The following is an 18943-nucleotide window of genomic DNA, read 5'->3' on the forward strand; positions in this document are numbered from 1 at the left end:
TACCTCCATCCCTGCTAGTGCCTGCAGTGTACTCTTGTTCCCACACTATTCATCTGTTTACAATAACACACTCTCCTGCTCTAATGCGCGCCCCCTGAATCCGCGGGAGTGCGCACCTAACTTGCAGTAGCCATGGCTGCAGTGAGGGTTTTAAAGTGCACCACCATTCATTAATACACACCGGTAGTTCATTCCGTTCGGTGTAAACACCTATCGCTATTGACCAAGACACACTGTCACCTGCTGACTGGGAGCAGACGGGATTTCATTTGGCACCGAAGCTGTTGTAAGCTCCTACAGGATATTTTACTAAATCGTCTTTTCTGGAAGTTTTTCCCCAACACCTCTCGGAATGCTCCACAAACAGATTCAAAGAACGTCAGGTGGATTTCTCCGTCAAGATGAATATCTTCCTACACTTCCGAAGTTGTTCAAGAGTGAGTATACTTTTATTTTGATATAATTCCGATTAAAAGGCTTTTACAGTTGTGTATGCTTTTTGAAAATGCGAATGCTGTTTAATAGACTACATTAACATAAAAAAACGTAACGAATGGATATTGTTTCACCTATACGCTATTTGTGCATGTATAGTGTTTTTTTTTGTGGCGGTTTTTATCCTCAAAGGTAAACAAACAAACTATCAACAGCAGATATTTTGGTGGTGAAGAAACTAATTGTCAATTGAGTAGGTTGTCGCATACACAGTTTCATTTATTATACAAATATAATTTACTTGTCATAAGTGCTGGCCAATAAGCGCTGTGTTCCTCCGGGTAGCCACTGGTTTCACTGGGACGCAGGGCTCGTCAGGGCGCGGTGTCTCCCCTCCGGAGCAGACAATAGGCCGGCTGCGTCGAGCTGCCAGAGTTTAGTATGCTAACACCGGATGTTGCCAGAGTTCACCTAAACAATAAAAGGATATTACACAGCAATTATTTTTCTCAGACCACAAGCCCCTGGCCTGTTTAATCCTAATTTGTTGACATTTGCTAGTTGTGATGTACGTTGATATTATCTTAAAAATGATTCTAGCTTCACTTACACATATTAGCTCTTTCTAGGACTTTCATCAGATCTCTTTAATTTACGTCAAAATACTACTATGGTCAAGGATGAGCTTTAATGCTGAAATAAAAACAAAGCTGTTTGAGAGTCCTGCAGAATGTTCGAGCATGTCAAGTTTATATAACATTTATAATGATATAAACATGTACGCTGTTGAAAAAGGATGATGTACTTAGGATAAATATACAGCATTTACTGGTTGAACACCAGTTTTTAACATATTAACACTTAAATGATAAAAAAACAAGTCACTTAGCTTAAGTTTATTCAACAACTTCTTCAATATTCAAGTCAATTGCAAATCAATTGAAAACAATAATAAGTTGCAGTCCTTGCATCAGAGAATATCTCTGAAAGTGAAGAAGGGGGAAGTTTCAGTAGTTCAGCAGTGGATGGTTTAAAATAATGTACTATTTGCAGAAAATGTAATTTAAACGGTGCTAAAGGGTCACTGAACATGACTTTCCATGATGCTCCCTGTTCATTATGTCAAACGAGACCTTGATATAACACATTTATAAATAAGAAAATAAAATAAAACTATAACTATAATACATTATTACCTAATATATTAAAAACATAATAACCAACTATTAGTGTTAATACTTTTATAACTTCATCTGCAAAAAGGCTACAGAACACAAGTCATCAAAATAACATTGCAACACAGCCCCAACAGAGACGTTTAATTTTGAAAGATGTAACCGGAAGTCAAGGTGTTGTATTACTTCATAGCTTGACAATGTTCTCCCAAACCTGCAAGGGAAAGCGGACTGGGTGCGGATCATCATCCTAGGGGAGGGCGAACCGACATGTTTACTCCTAATATTCCGGATAAATATTAACCACACAGCCGCCATGCCGTAGAAAACCCGCCGGGCGTTTGGATGAAGCCTAACGGGGACCACAGCGGGGAGGAAGCGGGGTGGCTCTAACCGAGGGAGGGGAGGATGTACTGGGCTGCTGGCTTCGCCTCTTCCCGGCCGTGTGTGGTTGAACTCGGGCGGAATCACAGCCTGCCGCTCGGGCTGTGCGGCTTCGAGCAGCAGCAGTCTTTATATGGCTGTATCATCGCCTTCCCCTTACAGGACTACGGGGGCATTATGTCGGTTCTGGGGTCGGACTCCTGGTGGAAGAAGACCCTGTACATCACCGGGGGGGCCCTGCTGGCTGCTGCAGCCTACCTACTGCATGAGCTGCTCGCCATCAGGTAAGCACCGCCATCACTTCCTTTTATTTAACCTGCTCACAGTGACTTATCGGTGTCATTGGAATGGGTTTAGATATATACTCTGAGTGGATATTATGTGAATCCTTCCATAGGATGCTAAGTCTGCAGATCTCGCGGTGGTTGCTGAGGTTTCAGACCTGTTTCCTCCTCCCAAGGACACGACACTAGATGGAGAGAGACCAAATCAAATAAATAAAAAATTAGTCACGCGTCGGCTCATGTGCCACGAGCACCTGAGCGTGAACTCTGCGTGAGATTTACATAAACATTTTTTTTAAACACCTACATCCACATCCTTATACTAATGATATGAGGGATGGAGAAAGTGATTATCTCCTTTCAGGGAATGCTTGCCTGTCAATGGGGGGATTACTTTGGGAGTAAGTACATCCTGTCACAGTGGCCTGGTTGTGTCTCTGCTTTCACTCCCCCCCGTGATAACCTGTGTAACCTTGTATTTCGTGTACAGCCTGGCAGCATCATCTGCTCCTAACATGTGATGTGCTGTTGGCACAGGCACAGACACATCGAATGTCCCCCCCACGAGAGAGACTTTATGTTCTTTAAGTGGCCCTTCAAGGAGCTTTCAGCACCATATTTATATTGACAGAACATACAAGTAGGACAGATGTAGACGGGCCACTTTTGGTCAAAATGTCCTCTCCATTAAAGGCAGCTCACTCTGGAATAGCCTCCCAACTGAGTTACGGGATTGTCCCACTCTCAATAGTTTTAAAGGTCAACTCAAAGAATGGTTGAGAAACAAACAGACGTGCAATCACTGCTAAATGCACTTTAATACAGGGGTATCTCCTCTTGCACTTTATGCATCTCTTGTATCTTCTCTTGCACTTAATATGTCGTTGCTGCTATAGTGTACTGCCATGTCATAAATACTTGTATATGCTGCTCATGCTCTTTTTGCACATCATGTATTTATTTTTTGCTATGTTTATAAATGTCATGTTCTTATATGTTGTATGTCAGGGACTACGGATGGAAATGAGCTCAAAGCTCAAATCCGGCATATTTACACTTGAAGCATTATGTGTCTCAAGTGTTCATTAATGTGCATTGTCCCTGTTCAAATAAACGATTAAAATGAGTCGTGATAGAGTGGATTGGAATGGTTTCAGCACCATGTGTCAGTGGACAGCGACTTTGAATACTTGGATCAGTTTCAGCACCTCAACACAGTGTGTAAAGCTTGTGCAACATGTATTAATAATGTGTTCAGTTACCAGTTTATTAAGTAACTCAAGCAAATGCAGTACATGTTATAATGTTCAGATTGAGTTAAAAACGGTTTTATATAAGTTGTGGACACCTGCAAGTATAACACTTTAGAATTGCACAGCATCACAAGTAAAGCTACATCTACCAAAATGAACTCTAGAATTATTGGTAACCCTTCCCTCAAATATGGAAATGCCCATAAAGCAATTTTATAACACCAAAGAGAAAATATATCGTGTGTCAGAAATAACGTTGTCAAGGTATCTGCTCCATAAAAACAGCATCAAGGGGCACAAAACATGTTTTATATTGTTATGTTAATGCATACAAATTGTAAGCATTGCAGGATACGTTTTTTATTCAAAGCATCAATGAGTGTAATTATGTTTGATCGGTTAAATAGGGCACAGCAGTAAAGGGGTAGTTAGTTGGTGTTTCCATGGATTTTCTTTCATCTTTTAAAAGCCTTTGGAGCATTGAGTTGGATGTTAGCTTATCATGTTAGAGTTCAGAGAGGCATGGATTGAACTTTGTGGTCATTTTAGAGGCTGTCGTTTAGAGTGTTGCTATACTGAGTCGCATAGTGTTTTTACCAATCCGTTTCACTGATGGTAGTCTAAATATTAGAAATATGTTTAACCCTCTGAATTATCAGAAAAGCACGTTTTATTGTTTATTTGATTTTTACTTAAGCTGGCAACTGACTGCATTTTTCATACAATAAAATCCCATAAAAGATTGGAGTTATTTTATACAGTTATAAGAAAAAAATTCCCACAAAGAAGAGCTTTGGCCAGTGATAAAAGATATGCTAAACAGACCGGACATGCTTTGTCTGCCTGCACAATGATGCTAATGCCAGGATGTAAAGTCTCCTTTTACCCTTTCCTCTGTGCTGCATACATAACATCTGGAGAGGAACAGGAAGCCATAGGGTGGAAATTATTACATTACATGTCATTTGTTAGACGCTTTTATCCAAAGCGACTTACATACATTCAGTACTGTGGACAATCCCCACAGGAGCAATTTGGGGTGAAGTGTCTTGCCCAGGGACACAACGACATGCTGACTGCAGTGGGACTCGAACTTGCTATCCCCTGATTCGAAGTCCATTATACTATCCACTGAGCCACAGCCTCCTTGTTATTATATATATATAATCTTTTTTCCCCCTCATGATGTTCAAATGCTTACAAAGCTTTGGCGGGTCATATTTAAGTGTTGGTAATAGACACATAAATAAAGTGTCCATGTTGTGCTCAGGCCCTTTTTATGTCTCTTGATGGTAATTCCAACACACAAACATGAAATGCAACAAACAGGAAAACGGAAAACGTGTTCGTGATCAGTGTAGTTGTTCATCTTTGATCAAATCATCTTTTTTTCATATCAAACAAACAATTTCCTTTTGATCAAACATCACCTACCAAATGTATTTTTGGCTGGGTGATAATAGTACAGGGATACAGTGACAACCACGTGCATGTTGGCACAGTTGCTCCAGGGACCACAGGGAACACAGCCAGAGAGAAACAAAGAACATCAGTAGAAGAGTTTATTATGGTTTGTGTTCAAACAGCAGGCATGAGGGATCTATAAAATGTCAGAAAATTGTTCAAATGTTTCCCAAAACCCAACAAGTGGGTTGAGTTGTTGACAAAAATGTCATATTTTGTCAACAACTCAATTATATTTAGCTTATTGTCATAAAGGAGTACAGAAATCTGAAAATATTCGCATTTAAGGAGCTGGATTAAGAGAATGTTGACTTTATTTTCTTAAATAATAACTCACACGATCAATAGGTTATCAATATAGTAGGAGATTAATTTAATGAATCTCCAACATTCATCATTCAATTCAACAACTAACTGGTGAATCTTTGGAGCTCAACTTTTGTTAATATAATATCTTTCATTTCTGGTTACATTAATATAAGCATGTAACCATTTAGATTTTAGATGACAATATGAGGGATACATGTGCAGCATTGGCTGAAATCCTAATGGCTGAGCATTTCGGATTAGCATTTTGGATTTATTTTATATATGTTCCTCCAGGACAACACAATGTAGGTCTGCTGCTCAAAGCTACTGTTTGAAAGTGAATGAAGTTAAGCCTCTGCAGTCTCTGAAAATAAAGAAAGGTGTTGCCGGGCGGTTGCTCAGGGACTCTGGGACTTACTGCTGTGTCATCACGCTATAATAAACTACAGAGGTGACCCTCTCCTCCTCTCCTCCCTACACGCACTGTACCTGTACTCAGAACAAATACACTACAGTTCATTTCAGTGTAATCTAATCTAAAAGTGACAGCTCTGAGAAGTTAGCATTTGAATCAAAGGATACTTTCACTGGCTTTTAAGTTTGTATCACTCCTCATGTTCCTCTGGGTGTTTACACATAGTCAGTAGGGTTTACAATATCAAACAGATAGTGTATTCCTCCCTGGAGCATCAGCCTTTTCCTGCTAAAAACAATCAATGAAAGCAGGAAACACAACAGAACCAGAGGGGGAAATCCATCAGAGCATCAAACACAGCTTTCTGAGGGAAGTGCTTTTGAATTATACTTGCTGTCAATCAAATCATTCCTCAACAGCAAATATTATTGCCTCATTGGTTTGACAACATGGTTTTTCAGTTGATGTTAAATTGAATAGACTGAGGCATTCACATGGTCTTTGGATGGTCCCATTTCCTGAGTTGGGAAGCCGTTCTTCTGTCGTGTTGTGGTCAAGAGCTTTGGGTTGAAAGTGAGAACAGCATGGACACTTCAAAGACGATGCGTCGTAGGGCTATTTTATTACGTTTGTCCAGTATTTTTGGGACAACAAGGAGCCATGAAATGTGTAGCAAAAGTTTGGCCTACTTGATTTCCCACTTGGAAACACATTTTCACAACTATTCCAACACCTCACGAGTGCAGTACAAAGGTCCTATCTCACAATGTTCACTTCCAAGTTCATGTTTCCTCCTCATGATTTGGATTCTCTCCAAAATATTATAGGTTGTTCTTTTGCCCGTGCTTCACCCTTCGATTTAGTTTCATGTAAATCGGGCCAGTATTTTTTCAGCAATCATGCTTTCGACAGACCTGGATAAATGACCTTCATGTCAGGGGTTACAAGAACAAATTATATGAAGTCTTCTTATACAGTGGGCATTGCAATCTGAACTGAGAACATCATCTTAAATAGACTGTTTACATATTAAATGTATTGTTTTCTTCTTCTGTAGGAAAGAGCAGGAGTTGGACTCTAAAGACGCCATCATCCTCCATCAGTTCTCCAGGCCAAAGAACGGCGTGCCCAGCCTCTCACCCTTCTGCCTCAAACTGGAGACGTACCTGCGCATGGTGGACCTGCCCTACCAGGTGAGGCTCAGCAGAATACATTATAAAAGGGGGAGACATTTCCCAGAGATCGCCAACTAATCAAACAACTTTTCTCCGTGACCCTTTCCCCCACGATAATCATTTGTTATTGTAATACTCTTTTGGGCGTTTTCAAGTTTTCTTTGGTCTCTCATGGCTTCCATAAATAATAAGCTAATTTTGTCCAGATTGTCAAATCTTTGATATTCTAATCTGAATCTGTGTCTCTCTGCAGAACTACTTTGATGGGAAGCTGTCGCCGCAGGGTAAGATGCCGTGGATCGAGTACAACCACCAGCAGGCGTCAGGTTCAGAGTTCATCGTGGACTTCCTGGAGGAGATGCTGGGAGTTAACCTCAACGTAAACCTCACCCCTGAGGAGAGAGCCGTGTCCCGAGCTATCACCACCATGGTGGAGGATCACCTGTACTGGTAGGGGACTATAGGTGCATCTCACTTTGGTTAAATGGATTCCTTGCGTCCCTCACTTGCGTCGTTTCTCTGCGACTAGTCCCTCCCACCAGGGAAGCATGGAGAGACGCAAGGAAACCATGAGAAGCAGGGAAATGAGTTTTAAGAGCAATGGGACGTTGTTTCCTCCGGAGCGTCACGTGAAGCGAAGTCCGTTTGTGATGACGCCGCACAGCTGATCGTCTGACAGCAGCCAGATCAGTGCATGCGCTGCATCGTCCAATCAGTGAGCGATACACAGTAAGGGGGCGGGGCGAGTGTCTGAGGATTTCACCGGAGGATGGTCTGGTAGTTCCTCGATTATCGCTCCTCCGTTATCACTCCTCGATCCTCGATCCTCGGTCCTCCAGCAAAAATAAGGCCACTGGGACGGTACTCAAGATGGCGCAGACAAATCAACTTCCGGTGATACCGAGCCCGAGGAGCGAGGAAATGAAAAATAAGAGAAGTGAGACGCACCCTATGTCATTATGGACAAGTTAAAACTGGGTGTTTGGAAACGTTTAATAAAATATGATTCAAAGGGGACATCTAATTCGGAATACGGGGACATTTCGGTAATTTGATGCAACAGTTTTACTTGAAGGCACAAATAATGCATTGGCTGAATTGAACCTATATATTTATATTTACATATTAGTTATCGAATGCATATTTTAACACCTAAGCCCAATGTTAAACAGTATCAGGAACCACCCACACAGATCTCACTGAAAAAGAACAATGGAATATTGATTTAAATAATTGTTTGGCTTTTAATTTAATTACAATTATTTTTTAAATAAATATAAAATATTTATTTTTATATATTCATTTGAATAATTATTTTAATTATTGGTGTTCAATTTGACAGAGGCAAACCCTAATAAAACTATGTTATGTTTGACAAACAAAAGAGCAAAAATAAATAATAATGAATAGGATTAAAAAAAATAAAGAACACACAACTAAATTAATATATAAAAAAATAAGGAAAAGTATGTTTAAAAATAACTTTAGTTTTCAATATGAAAATACTGATCGACATGGTGTGACCAAATCTAATGACTGTAGCTCTTCAGATTGCATATAAGGAGATTTAAAGCTTAGATTCAGTGTTATTTACTTTTTAAACATTATTCATGCAGCCTCAGCTCAAGCTGTCTCTACCCTCAACATCAGCAGTGTGTTGTCAGCCATGCCTGCCGTGGTGAGTCACTCCTGAGCCTCTGGGTGAGAAGCTGCTGCTAGGAAATCATTCACCACCCCTCCTTCCCCACACAGGCTCTGTTTTCCATTACCTAAAAGCTCCATCCATCTTTGCCCCACACACACACACACACACACACACACACACACACACACACACACACACACACACACACACACACACACACACACACACACACACACACACACACACACACACACACACATTGTGACATGTGAAACCTCGCTATTTAATGTGTAAAATAGCCTATAGATGTGAAATTGCAACTTTTGCGTGATGTAAACAATTATTTCTTTCTCCCAAGCTTTAGAGGTCATGCATACATCCTCCCTCTTTGTGTCACCTCCTCGCTCTTTTCTCTGCTCCTCCACCCACCCTGTGTGCCCATGTTTAGACCCACTTATAGACCTATTGATTGAATTATTTATGTCAGGAAAGGGCAATCTGGCAGCTTGGTTGCTCTCTGAAGGGCTAGCTTCTGGCCAGCGGCACTAACCGAGTGTTACGTCATACAGTACACACTCTGTTTTCCTCCAGCACTTCTGATCGATGCTGCTATAAAAACAAGATAACAGGAAACTGAAGAACAAGCAGCCTCTGTGCTTTATACTCTGTTCAGCTTTGCTGTCTAAAGGGTGGTATGGATTTTTTGAAGTGGGGTTATATGAGGTATCGGTGCAGCAGCAAAAAGTCTTCCTAAAAAAAGTCAATATCAGTTTAAATGTATGCTATTTTTAGAATATTTTCACCACTTAACCCCCGTCAGACAGCCCTTTTCGAGATATTATCTATGCTCTTTTCAACGGCACCAGACTCCATTGACAAAAACAGTAATTTTACTTCACAAAACAAAGGAGCTGCTGGTCTACCCCTGTCTCGATCAGTTTGTTTGTTTGTGTTATTGTGTGATGTTGGTATTTATAATGGTAAGTTCAAAATACAGAAGTCACACAATAACACAAACAAATGTTCTGTTTGAGGCAGCGTAAGACCAGCAGCTTCTGGGCTCTGCAAGGTAAAATCACTGTTTTTTGTCAATGAATTCTGGTGGGGCTTTAAATTGGTAGAAATATTTCAAATATACAGCTTATTTTCATGTTGTTTCTGCCGGATGTTTAAATAAACATGCAAATGTTTGCTAACATGTTCATCTACAACATTATGAGGTACTAGTTTTACAGCTTCCACTATCACAGTGGCCAAAATGGTCATGCAATTCAACAGAGGACTAAATAGAACAATTTTTATCCCCAATAATTCAATAAAAACACAATCAATTAGCTTTTTTCAAGCCTTTTATTATTTGAACACTAAAAAATGCAAGACTGCAATGCACTTCTGATGAGTCAGTGAAATGATTCATCTTGTCTTTAAAATCAGCTTATGACTTTTAGAACAAATTGTTATAACAGTAAGAATACTACTAATGCTCTTTATCATCAACTTGTGAGTCACAACCTTAAGTGGGAAACACATACTGACTGGAAATGAAAAGTGCAGAAAGGCCAAAACAATGATTTCATGCTTCCATTGTCTACCCCCTCAAAACTGACTGACCTCATCTTAATTAGATATTTGAATCTGCTAAGAAGGGCTTTTTTTCTAATCTTGAAACAAAGGACTGTATATCCTCTTGGGACAACAGATCAGATAATGTAACAGGAAGTAATGTATGGCCCATGGACGGTCACCACTCCCAGATGTAATGTAGGTCAGATGCTTAAATTCAATTTGCATTGAGCGCCTTGTCTACCAGACTGATGGAGAAGAGTGCAGGCCAGAGGCAGACGCTGCTCTGCAGTCGCATCATGGCGCAGGGGTCAGCCACTGCCGGCAGAATTACAACATAAAGCTTCCAGGCGTACAGACGATCTGTGAGAGAAGATCAGTCTGCATTTCCTACGAAGTAATGGGAGAGAGTGTGTAAGGATATAGCATCTTAATCTTATTAGTGTTTACACGCACAGGCAGCTCGGCTGGAAAAACAACACATGTGTACCACACATCAGAGACACTTGCACTATCAGTAGATTCAACATTCAAATGATTTGTTACAGCGTAGTTTTGGCAATGAAAATCTTAAAGGGGCCCTATTATGCTTATTTCCAGGTTTCATATTTGTATTTTGTTCCTTTACTTTGACATGTTTCCATGCTTTAATGTTCAAAAAGGTCTTTATTTGCTGCTGCAGCAGCTCTTTTCACCCTCTGTCTGAAACCAGAGCCCAGTCTGCTCTGATTGGTTAGCTGGCAGGCTCTGTTAGAGATGTCCCGCCTCTGAGCCTTTCACATACAATGGGTGTTTCTCAATGTCGAGGAAGGCTGCTCCAGAGCCACTATTTCAAGCATACTACGTCATCGAGTCCCGCCGAAGGACTGTCCAATCTCCAGCATACTTGGAATTCTACCGAGGCCGGCGTACTTCGTAGCGAGAAATTTCGAGGCTGCACATGTGTAGACTCTGCGGTCTTAAAATCCCCACAATGCTTTGCGCACGAACCAATTTCCAAATCTTTGGCAGAAATCGCGCTCAATTTTAGGCGGGGCCTCTCATATGACGCACACCTGCACACCTGTTAGCCTGTTCCACAATTCTTCGTTTTCCGAGGCTAGGAAGGATTCTTGCCTCGCGCTTCTGAAGCAAGTGACTCGGAAGACATGTGCTACCAAGCAAGCGTCCTCGACATTGAGAAACACCCAATGTGTTGGAGTGCTTGCCAATAGAAGCGCAAGTGTTACATAGTGATGTCACTGTGTTACAGAAGTAAACAAAGGAGTCCAATGGAGGCGTTTCAGGCAGGGGGGGGAGTGTGTGGGAGAGAAACTCCCCCTGGAGGGATTTTAGCCTTTGCAGACCATTTACATGCAAAAAAAACCCTTTATAACACACTACAGGAAAGGTAGTAATTAAGTCTCAGGCTCCTCCAACAATAAATACATCATACAATCTACTTAAAAACATACAAATAGTGCAAGAGAATGGTGCAAAAGAAATGCAGAAACTGTAAACATATATTTTCCTTACTTAAGTAGGTGAATACACTTCACAGGCTTATGTGTATAATTAAGATAAAACAACTGTCTCCTAGGTTTCCTTTTTTACATTTTCAATGGTCACAAATGAGACAAAGTGGTTAATGAAAAGCAGAGCTAAAGAGGGATTTTAAGGATTTGAGTTGGGCTTGTTTGCACACAGAGACTGGATCTGTCTGTCGGCTGCTGCGAGACAAATCTCTTCCTTCTGTTTCCTATTTTTAGATTTGAACACAAGCAAAACTGACTCTGACTGACTCCACAAAGCAATGCAGCTTGAGTTTTTCCAGTTCAAATCTGTAATGGAGTTCCTGGGATGCTTTCACAGTCACCGTTTCCTCTCTTACATGCAGCCTGACAGTTTAAAGGGCTGGATATGATGCTGATAAACGGGAAGTGGTAGTGTACTTTATTGATTAGGACGAGGTTATTGTCAATAGACATAAAGCTTTGTTGGTAGTAGGGCATGGGATAAACCTCTAAATACGTCACTTCCTTTTTTTCCGAACCACAATTTATTAGGACGTGTTTGGCGTAAAGAATGGAATTTCCTCTTTTGCATAATTGAGGAAAGGAATCACATAGCAACTCATCCACTTTATTACAAATAATGTTGGATGGATTGCTCTCTACATCCATATCACATCTCCATAAAAAAAATGGTATATATATGATCTGTGATATAAAGAAGTTTGATGCTAGACTCATCCATTTTCTGACACCGTTTCGCAATGTGATGTAAACACCATGTTGTGTGCTTTGTGTTCTGTCAGGACGATAGCCTACTGTCAGTGGGTGGACAACGTAGATGAAACGCAGAAGCTTCTGTCGATGACCGGCCCCCTGAGCGACACCCTGAAGTGGCTGCTGAGCCACATGAACGGCAGCATGGTGCGCAGGGAGATGTACGGCCATGGCATCGGACGCTTCTCTAAGGAGGAGGTCTACACACTGATGGAGAAGGACATGAGGACGCTGGCCACACTGTTAGGTAGGAAGAGGACCGTGTGTTTTGATTAGCATTCTCTATGGCTTTTACCCCTTAAGTCATCAACTGTATGAGAAGGGATTACCCCAACTCTGTTATGTAATTTGATAAAAGAGCGGCTGTTTTTTAAAATCTGGGATAACAGAATTATAGTACAGTACACATCTGTAGCCGTTGGTACAGTTCTCTTTATAATAGGACTGGATGGTCATATGTATTCAGAAACTCAGTCCATTGGATAGTTGTTGTGAAATGTGTCAACCTTTCCAGAACAGTTATGTGATTGTTATGTTACATTCAGGTAATCAGAATTAAATAAAAGTGACAGCGGAAAGCTAATTTAGTCACAGGAAGTTGTATGTAAAGTAGACATCTATGTCGAGCTAATGTATTACTGCATTGCCAAGTCATAATGACCAAATGAAAATTGTCGGATCATTATCGAAGTCTAATGGGGCCTAATGCAGAATTAGTCTTGATGATTCATGGACCCTCACAAGTTATTTCAAATATATATGCACAATGAAATATTATACAATGAAAAGGCACATTTTATAATGTGAATAACTAAATAACATATAACATAAACATAAACATATACAGCTATGGAAGAAGAGAGACCACTGCAAAATGATCAGTTTCTCTGGTTTTACTTTTTATAGGTATGTGTTTGGGTAAACTACTGACTACTTTTCTCTGTGTTGGAATTAAACAGATACTGTAAGGGAATGGCTGCCATACATGTAGAGATTGAGATTTAAGAAACATTTGGAGTGGTCTCTTAATTTTTTACAGAGCTGTATGTCCTGGAAATAATGCATTTACTTTCCTTGTAGACAAAATACCAATATCATTTTCACTTTATCTAAACAGAACATCTCTGTGTTTGTAGGCTACTTAGTGAGGTATAGCAGAGATAAATGAAAACAGGAAAGTTCTGGATGTCAGCCACAGGGATAAGATATCAGTGCTCAGATGGAAACAAAGAGCCAGATGCTTGAAAGAAAAGTGATTTACATCGATCTGTTTGTACCATTTCAACAGAAGACCATTTGTTGTAAAACGGAAAGTTATTCTGTGAAATCATCAGTACACTTAGCTTCTGTTTTGCTTTCCTGACTCATGAGTGTGAGTATAAAATGTTTTGCTGCTGCCAAAAGTGTAGCTCTTCCAGTTTCATGATGAAATTAGTTTATTTTAAAGTGTGTATTCTCCCGAACAGGGAAGGAGAAGCTAATAGATTTAGCATAAACCGTATCTAAGGCCACACAAACTTAATATCAAATATGTATAACTGGCCATACTGTTCTGTCTCTGTCTTGTTAACATTCTTTACACGTTTATTTTAACAAAATGTATGATATATTTCAGTGTTGGGGGGGTGGAGGGGTAATGTCTTGGAAGGTGATGCCCAACCAGGGTTAGCCTAATATCTCTCTTTTTACATTTGTATACTTAGAACTATTGTTAAGCAGCTCAACTAATATAAAGAAATATACAGTAGGCTATATTTGAATGAACAATCCGCATTGGTGTTTAGGAAGGAACTACTATGAAGATAAAACCTTCTTAAATGTTTATGCTTACCACTAACCTACTGTGTTGTAACACCCTAGCTAATTTAAGTTAGCTAGCTAGAAGAAAGGTTAAAATAGCTAGCTAAAAGTAATGGATAGGATTAATAGTTAGCTAAGGGAGAATGATCTTTTTAAATAATTAGCAAAAATGTATAATGTAACCTACTGAAATATGTACCTAAAATAAATGGATGAACAAGCTGGTTAGCTAGCTAAAAATAATGCTTGAGCAACAGTTGCTAGTTAGCTAAAGAACAGAAACGGCTAGCGAAAAAGTAATGGATAAACTTTTGAAATTATAAGCTAAACAGTAATGCATACCATTGATATAAATACCAAAAAGAAATGGATAAACAGAAATAGCAAGCTAAAAGTAAAAACAGTTGAGTTAGCTAAAAGTCATGGATAAAAGGTTGAAAGATCTAGCTTCTGCTACTCCAAGAGCTAGTAGTAAGAAATTAAATTGTTAGAAAATCAACAATGTTTTTTTTGTTACTTAACCGGCTGGTGCCAATCAAACACCTTTAGCTTTTCTATATATTTTTTTATTTTGAATCCAAAAAGTTTAAAGCAATGTTTCTTTTATTTCAAACACTACTAATTATTATGCTCCATCATTTCAAATGTCTCTGTCCCACAGGAGATAAAAAATACTTCATGGGCTCTAAGATGTCCACATTAGATGCTACAGTGTTTGGGCATCTAGCCCAGGCTATGTGGACTCTTCCTGGGACACGACCAGAACAACTCATCAAAGGTCAGTGGATCTGTGGAGTGCTCTGCATATTAACTGTAAATACTGTTGCTTTAGTTTGAGCTTCACTATTACCCTGTTTTGCAGTATATAAGCTTGACTTCAAGATAAACATGTCACTTGCATATTTCCTAAGTGGTTTGTCATAGATGTATTTGTATGTTCAGCCAGTAGATGGCAGTGATATTATACTGTAATGCAGTGATGCTGATAGGCTTTGATTGTTGCACTGAGTAGGGAACACTTGGGTCTCTTATCTTTTCCGAGAGCAAAATCAGAGCTTGTAATGTCACAAATGAGGGTTCCTCGCTGTTGCTTTGATACATACTTTCTGAAAGCACTTATCATAAAAAGATAGCACATAATTATGTCTCTGAAAGTATCCCAGATGTATTGTCTTCCTCTTTATCAGACTCAAAATGTCAGTAAGCACCATGCAGTGATACCTCCTGATGGTTTAGCTGTATCTGTAAAAGCTTGTTCTTATAAACCTGCTGTGTCTTTTGTCTTTACAGGAGAGTTGATCAACCTGGCCATGTTCTGCGAGCGGATGCGGAGGAGGTTCTGGCCCGAGTGGTTTGTGGAGGTGGAAGATTTTTATTTTGAAGGAGAGAGTGAGAGCAGTGGCTCCCCTACAGGCCTGCTGGACTTTGGCCTCTTCTCCAGGACTAACACTCTTGACGACAGCGACGCCAGCAGCCACTCAGGCGGACACTCACACACGCACTCGCCCAAATCTGACCACTCACTCTTTGACTCGGACGTGGGCACGGGATCCGAAAATGACATTCAGCTTAAGGAGGAGTTAATTCCCGACCTTGAGGTTTGACCTGAGGATGGTCGTGATTGGCTGACAGGAGACGATGCATAGTTAGTTTTAAAAATCTGGACAGGTTGCCAGACTCTCACGGCTGAAGAAATGACTCCTCAACCTCTGATACCCAAAATAATTAACCTTCCTGATGGACCCCCTGGGTATTAATATGCAGTGCATACAAACTGAACCCCATAACACTAATACTGTATGCTTTGCCCCTTCCTGTAACATCAGAACTGTCCCCGCGGCAGTTCCTCTTTGCCTTATTTGTCTCATCCTAAGACGCAGAAGCTGGTGCGAAAGGTTAACACGGAAGAAATGTCTCATCGAGTGAAAAATGTGATGTCGACCAAGGAGCGGTGTATTCATGACAGGCGGCACCTCACTTGCTATGAAACGATGCAACTAATCACCACTCCGCCACGTGTCCTAACGCACAAACCCACTGAAACAGGTGGAGATCGATCATGTGACTGACAGGAACAGCTGCCGTTAACCATCTGTGTGCGAGAGAGGAAACACAGATGAGTCTGTGCTGTAGATTGATCCTCGTGTCATTCCCTTTGTGCTACTGTATGTGGGAAGAAAACATGACCTCCATCAAACCACAACCTTAGTAGTAGTCCAATGGAATAGAAACAAGAATGAAAAAGAAGCAGTTTTGTGCCTGTGATTTAATGGGTATTATCCTTATTTCTCCCGATTTAGTTATTATTTGCTTGCACTTTGTTGTTGGAGGAAATCCGATTATTGATTTTAAAATCTTCTTGATTTCAGCAAAACGCTGTAGTTGGTATATTTCACCACTAGATGGAGTCAGTAGTCAGCCTGTGTTTATTCTGGAACAACAAGGTCATTCCAACCTGCCAATAACACAGCAGGAATTCCTCCTACAGTCCAAAACTTTAATGTTTCATTCATAAAAACTTGTCAGCCTGCAAGTTAAATATGTATGCATACTTACAAATCAGCCTTAGTTCTTTCAGACTAAAGAAATGGGGGAATATAGTCTGCAGCAGTTTTTTCTTGTGATATAATTTATTATCAGTGCCACTTTATTATTTCTATATGATCCAATGTGTCAAATGTATATATTTTTTGTTAAACTTTGTTTTCTTATTGCTCTCAAAGAGAGACTTTATTTTGCACTAGTGGAAATGTATTTTCACCTTATGTTAATGGGAGCAATCTGGAGGAAGGCAGAGGACAGTGTAAGACAATTGAATGGGAAATGTGTATATCAGCAGTACAGGACGCTGGGTGTCTGGATCATGATTGTGTATGTGAGATTTACTGTGTGTGAATGTCAGGTGATAAAGTCAGAATACCAAATCAACTGAACATTGCTAGTCTAAAAACGAGCAAAACTGGGTATTTAATGGACCAAAATGTCTCGGGAAGCATTTACTTTTGTCTGTAAAGTGCTCGTAATGGCAATATGATTGCTGTAAAAAGAATGTGGTGCGTTTAGAGTAGATGCAACTAATGTTTAAAAGAGTCAGTTCACCCAAATAAAGAAAAACGTCCTTACTTTAAGCATCCATGCCATGCAGATAGTTTTGTTTTTATTTGTACATGTTTTAAGATGTACTGTATGTGTCTATAGGATTGCTGCCTCAACAGTTTTTACAAGTGCAGCCTGTACAATTTAGTTGATTAATAACTATTGTATTTATTGTGTTAGTCTTGCAGCCCTTCTAATTTGAGGATTTCATTCTCAATTTCATAACATTAAAGAGGCCCTATTATGCTTTTGGGGGGGCTTCCCTTCCTGGTGTGTGGTATATAGGTTTGTGTGCAAGTAAATAGTCTGCAAAGGCTAAACTCTCAAAGTTCAGAGGGAGTATCTCCCCCACACAAGCCCCCCTCTCGCGCTTTTTTCATGTGATTTGCCTAGGGGCGGGACATCTCTTAGCGGTTGACCAATCACAACTGAGTCGGCCAGCTAACCAATCAGAGCAGAGTGGGCTCTGGTTTCAGACCGAGGATGAAAATACCTTTTTGAACATTAAAGCATGGAAACACGTCAAAATATGAACCTGAAAATGACAATAATAGGGCCCTCTTACGTAACAGTTTCAATGGAGGACTTCTGTGTGGTTTTTGTACTTAAACTAATCAAATCTGAATACTTCCTACATTACTGATGACTAGTTAGTGACCATAATGGATCATTTATCTGCAAAAAAGGGAGACTCCTCAGGAGCCGGTGGAGGGCAAAAAGCAATAGCAAAAAAATAGAAGTATATAGATAATACAATATCATCAGGTGGCAAGAAACACGCATTCGAATGAATGCTAATGTTGCTCTGTGTCTGCTAGATGTAACTGTTTGCTAACAAGTTCTTCATGTGAATTTCAAAATAAGACTGTCTGCATGGCTATACCACTTGGGATAGCTTTTAGCAGTTTGGGTGAACTGCAAATGAAAAGCCTGATAGGTGAGTTAGTGACAGAAGGCCAGAGCTTGATACTTAGATTCCTGAGACAACCTTCTTCCATTGGGTCGACCCACCCCCTCCGGACTGTGCGATTTGCACTCGCCTCATCTAGTTGGGTCATCATATACAGTTTGACCACTTTAATCAAGCCATATTAAAAGTAACTGTCTTGTTATTGGAACATGTCATAGCATTACTGCTGGGTTAATGTACATATTGTATGTGTGACAAAGTGTACCATACTGTGTGTAGAGCTGACTGACTGATCAAACTGGCTGTGCAGTCATAAAGGACAGAGCGACTGGGTGATTTCAATAAAGAATAGCTGTGACAATTTTAAACAAGAGTTTAATTTGCATTCTTATTATGTGTCTCGGGTTAATAAAATGTGTTGATGTCAGCTTTGACGCCGCTTTATTGAGCTCTGCACTGTAGTTTAATAATCGTGATAGCCCACAGATCGTGTTATATTGTCATATCTGACTGTATCTTATGTGTGTGTGGTTGTGTGTTCTCAATCAGGCTAACACGTTGCAATCATCGAGATGCGGAGGGTTGCTGATTAAGACTCTGCCAGCTGCTGGAGGCGAGACAAGAGGAGGAGAGAGGAGCAGCATGAAGAAAAGTTACAGGAGAATAAATGAGGGGAGGATAGGAGGAAGTTGAGCCAGGGCAAGAGGAGAAGGAGGGATACAGAGGAGGAGCAGCTGGTGGAGAGGAGAGAAGGGGTGAAGAGGCCAG

At 40.2% G+C, this 18943-nt stretch overlaps 1 protein-coding gene across 2 annotated transcripts; it reads left to right on the forward strand.

The window, feature by feature from the left end:
* Nucleotides 1-109: 109 nt before the first annotated feature.
* On the forward strand, nt 110-18543 carry faxcb (failed axon connections homolog, metaxin like GST domain containing b). Of its 2 annotated transcripts, XM_034127242.1 has the most exons (7): nt 110-437; nt 2157-2278; nt 6777-6912; nt 7148-7344; nt 12399-12616; nt 14831-14947; nt 15460-18543. In XM_034127242.1, the coding sequence occupies exons 1-7, from the start codon at nt 402-404 to the stop codon at nt 15771-15773; spliced, it is 1140 nt and encodes a 379-aa protein (XP_033983133.1). In that variant the 5' UTR covers nt 110-401; the 3' UTR covers nt 15774-18543. The 2 variants fall into 2 exon arrangements, with proteins under 2 accessions (XP_033983133.1, XP_033983131.1); XM_034127240.1 differs by lacking the exon at nt 110-437 and having other exon boundaries at nt 1838-2278.
* The last annotated feature ends 400 nt before the right edge of the window (nt 18544-18943 follow it).

The sequence above is a fragment of the Trematomus bernacchii genome, unplaced genomic scaffold, assembly GCF_902827165.1.
Source record: "Trematomus bernacchii unplaced genomic scaffold, fTreBer1.1, whole genome shotgun sequence".
In the NCBI taxonomy this organism is placed as follows: domain Eukaryota; kingdom Metazoa; phylum Chordata; class Actinopteri; order Perciformes; family Nototheniidae; genus Trematomus; species Trematomus bernacchii.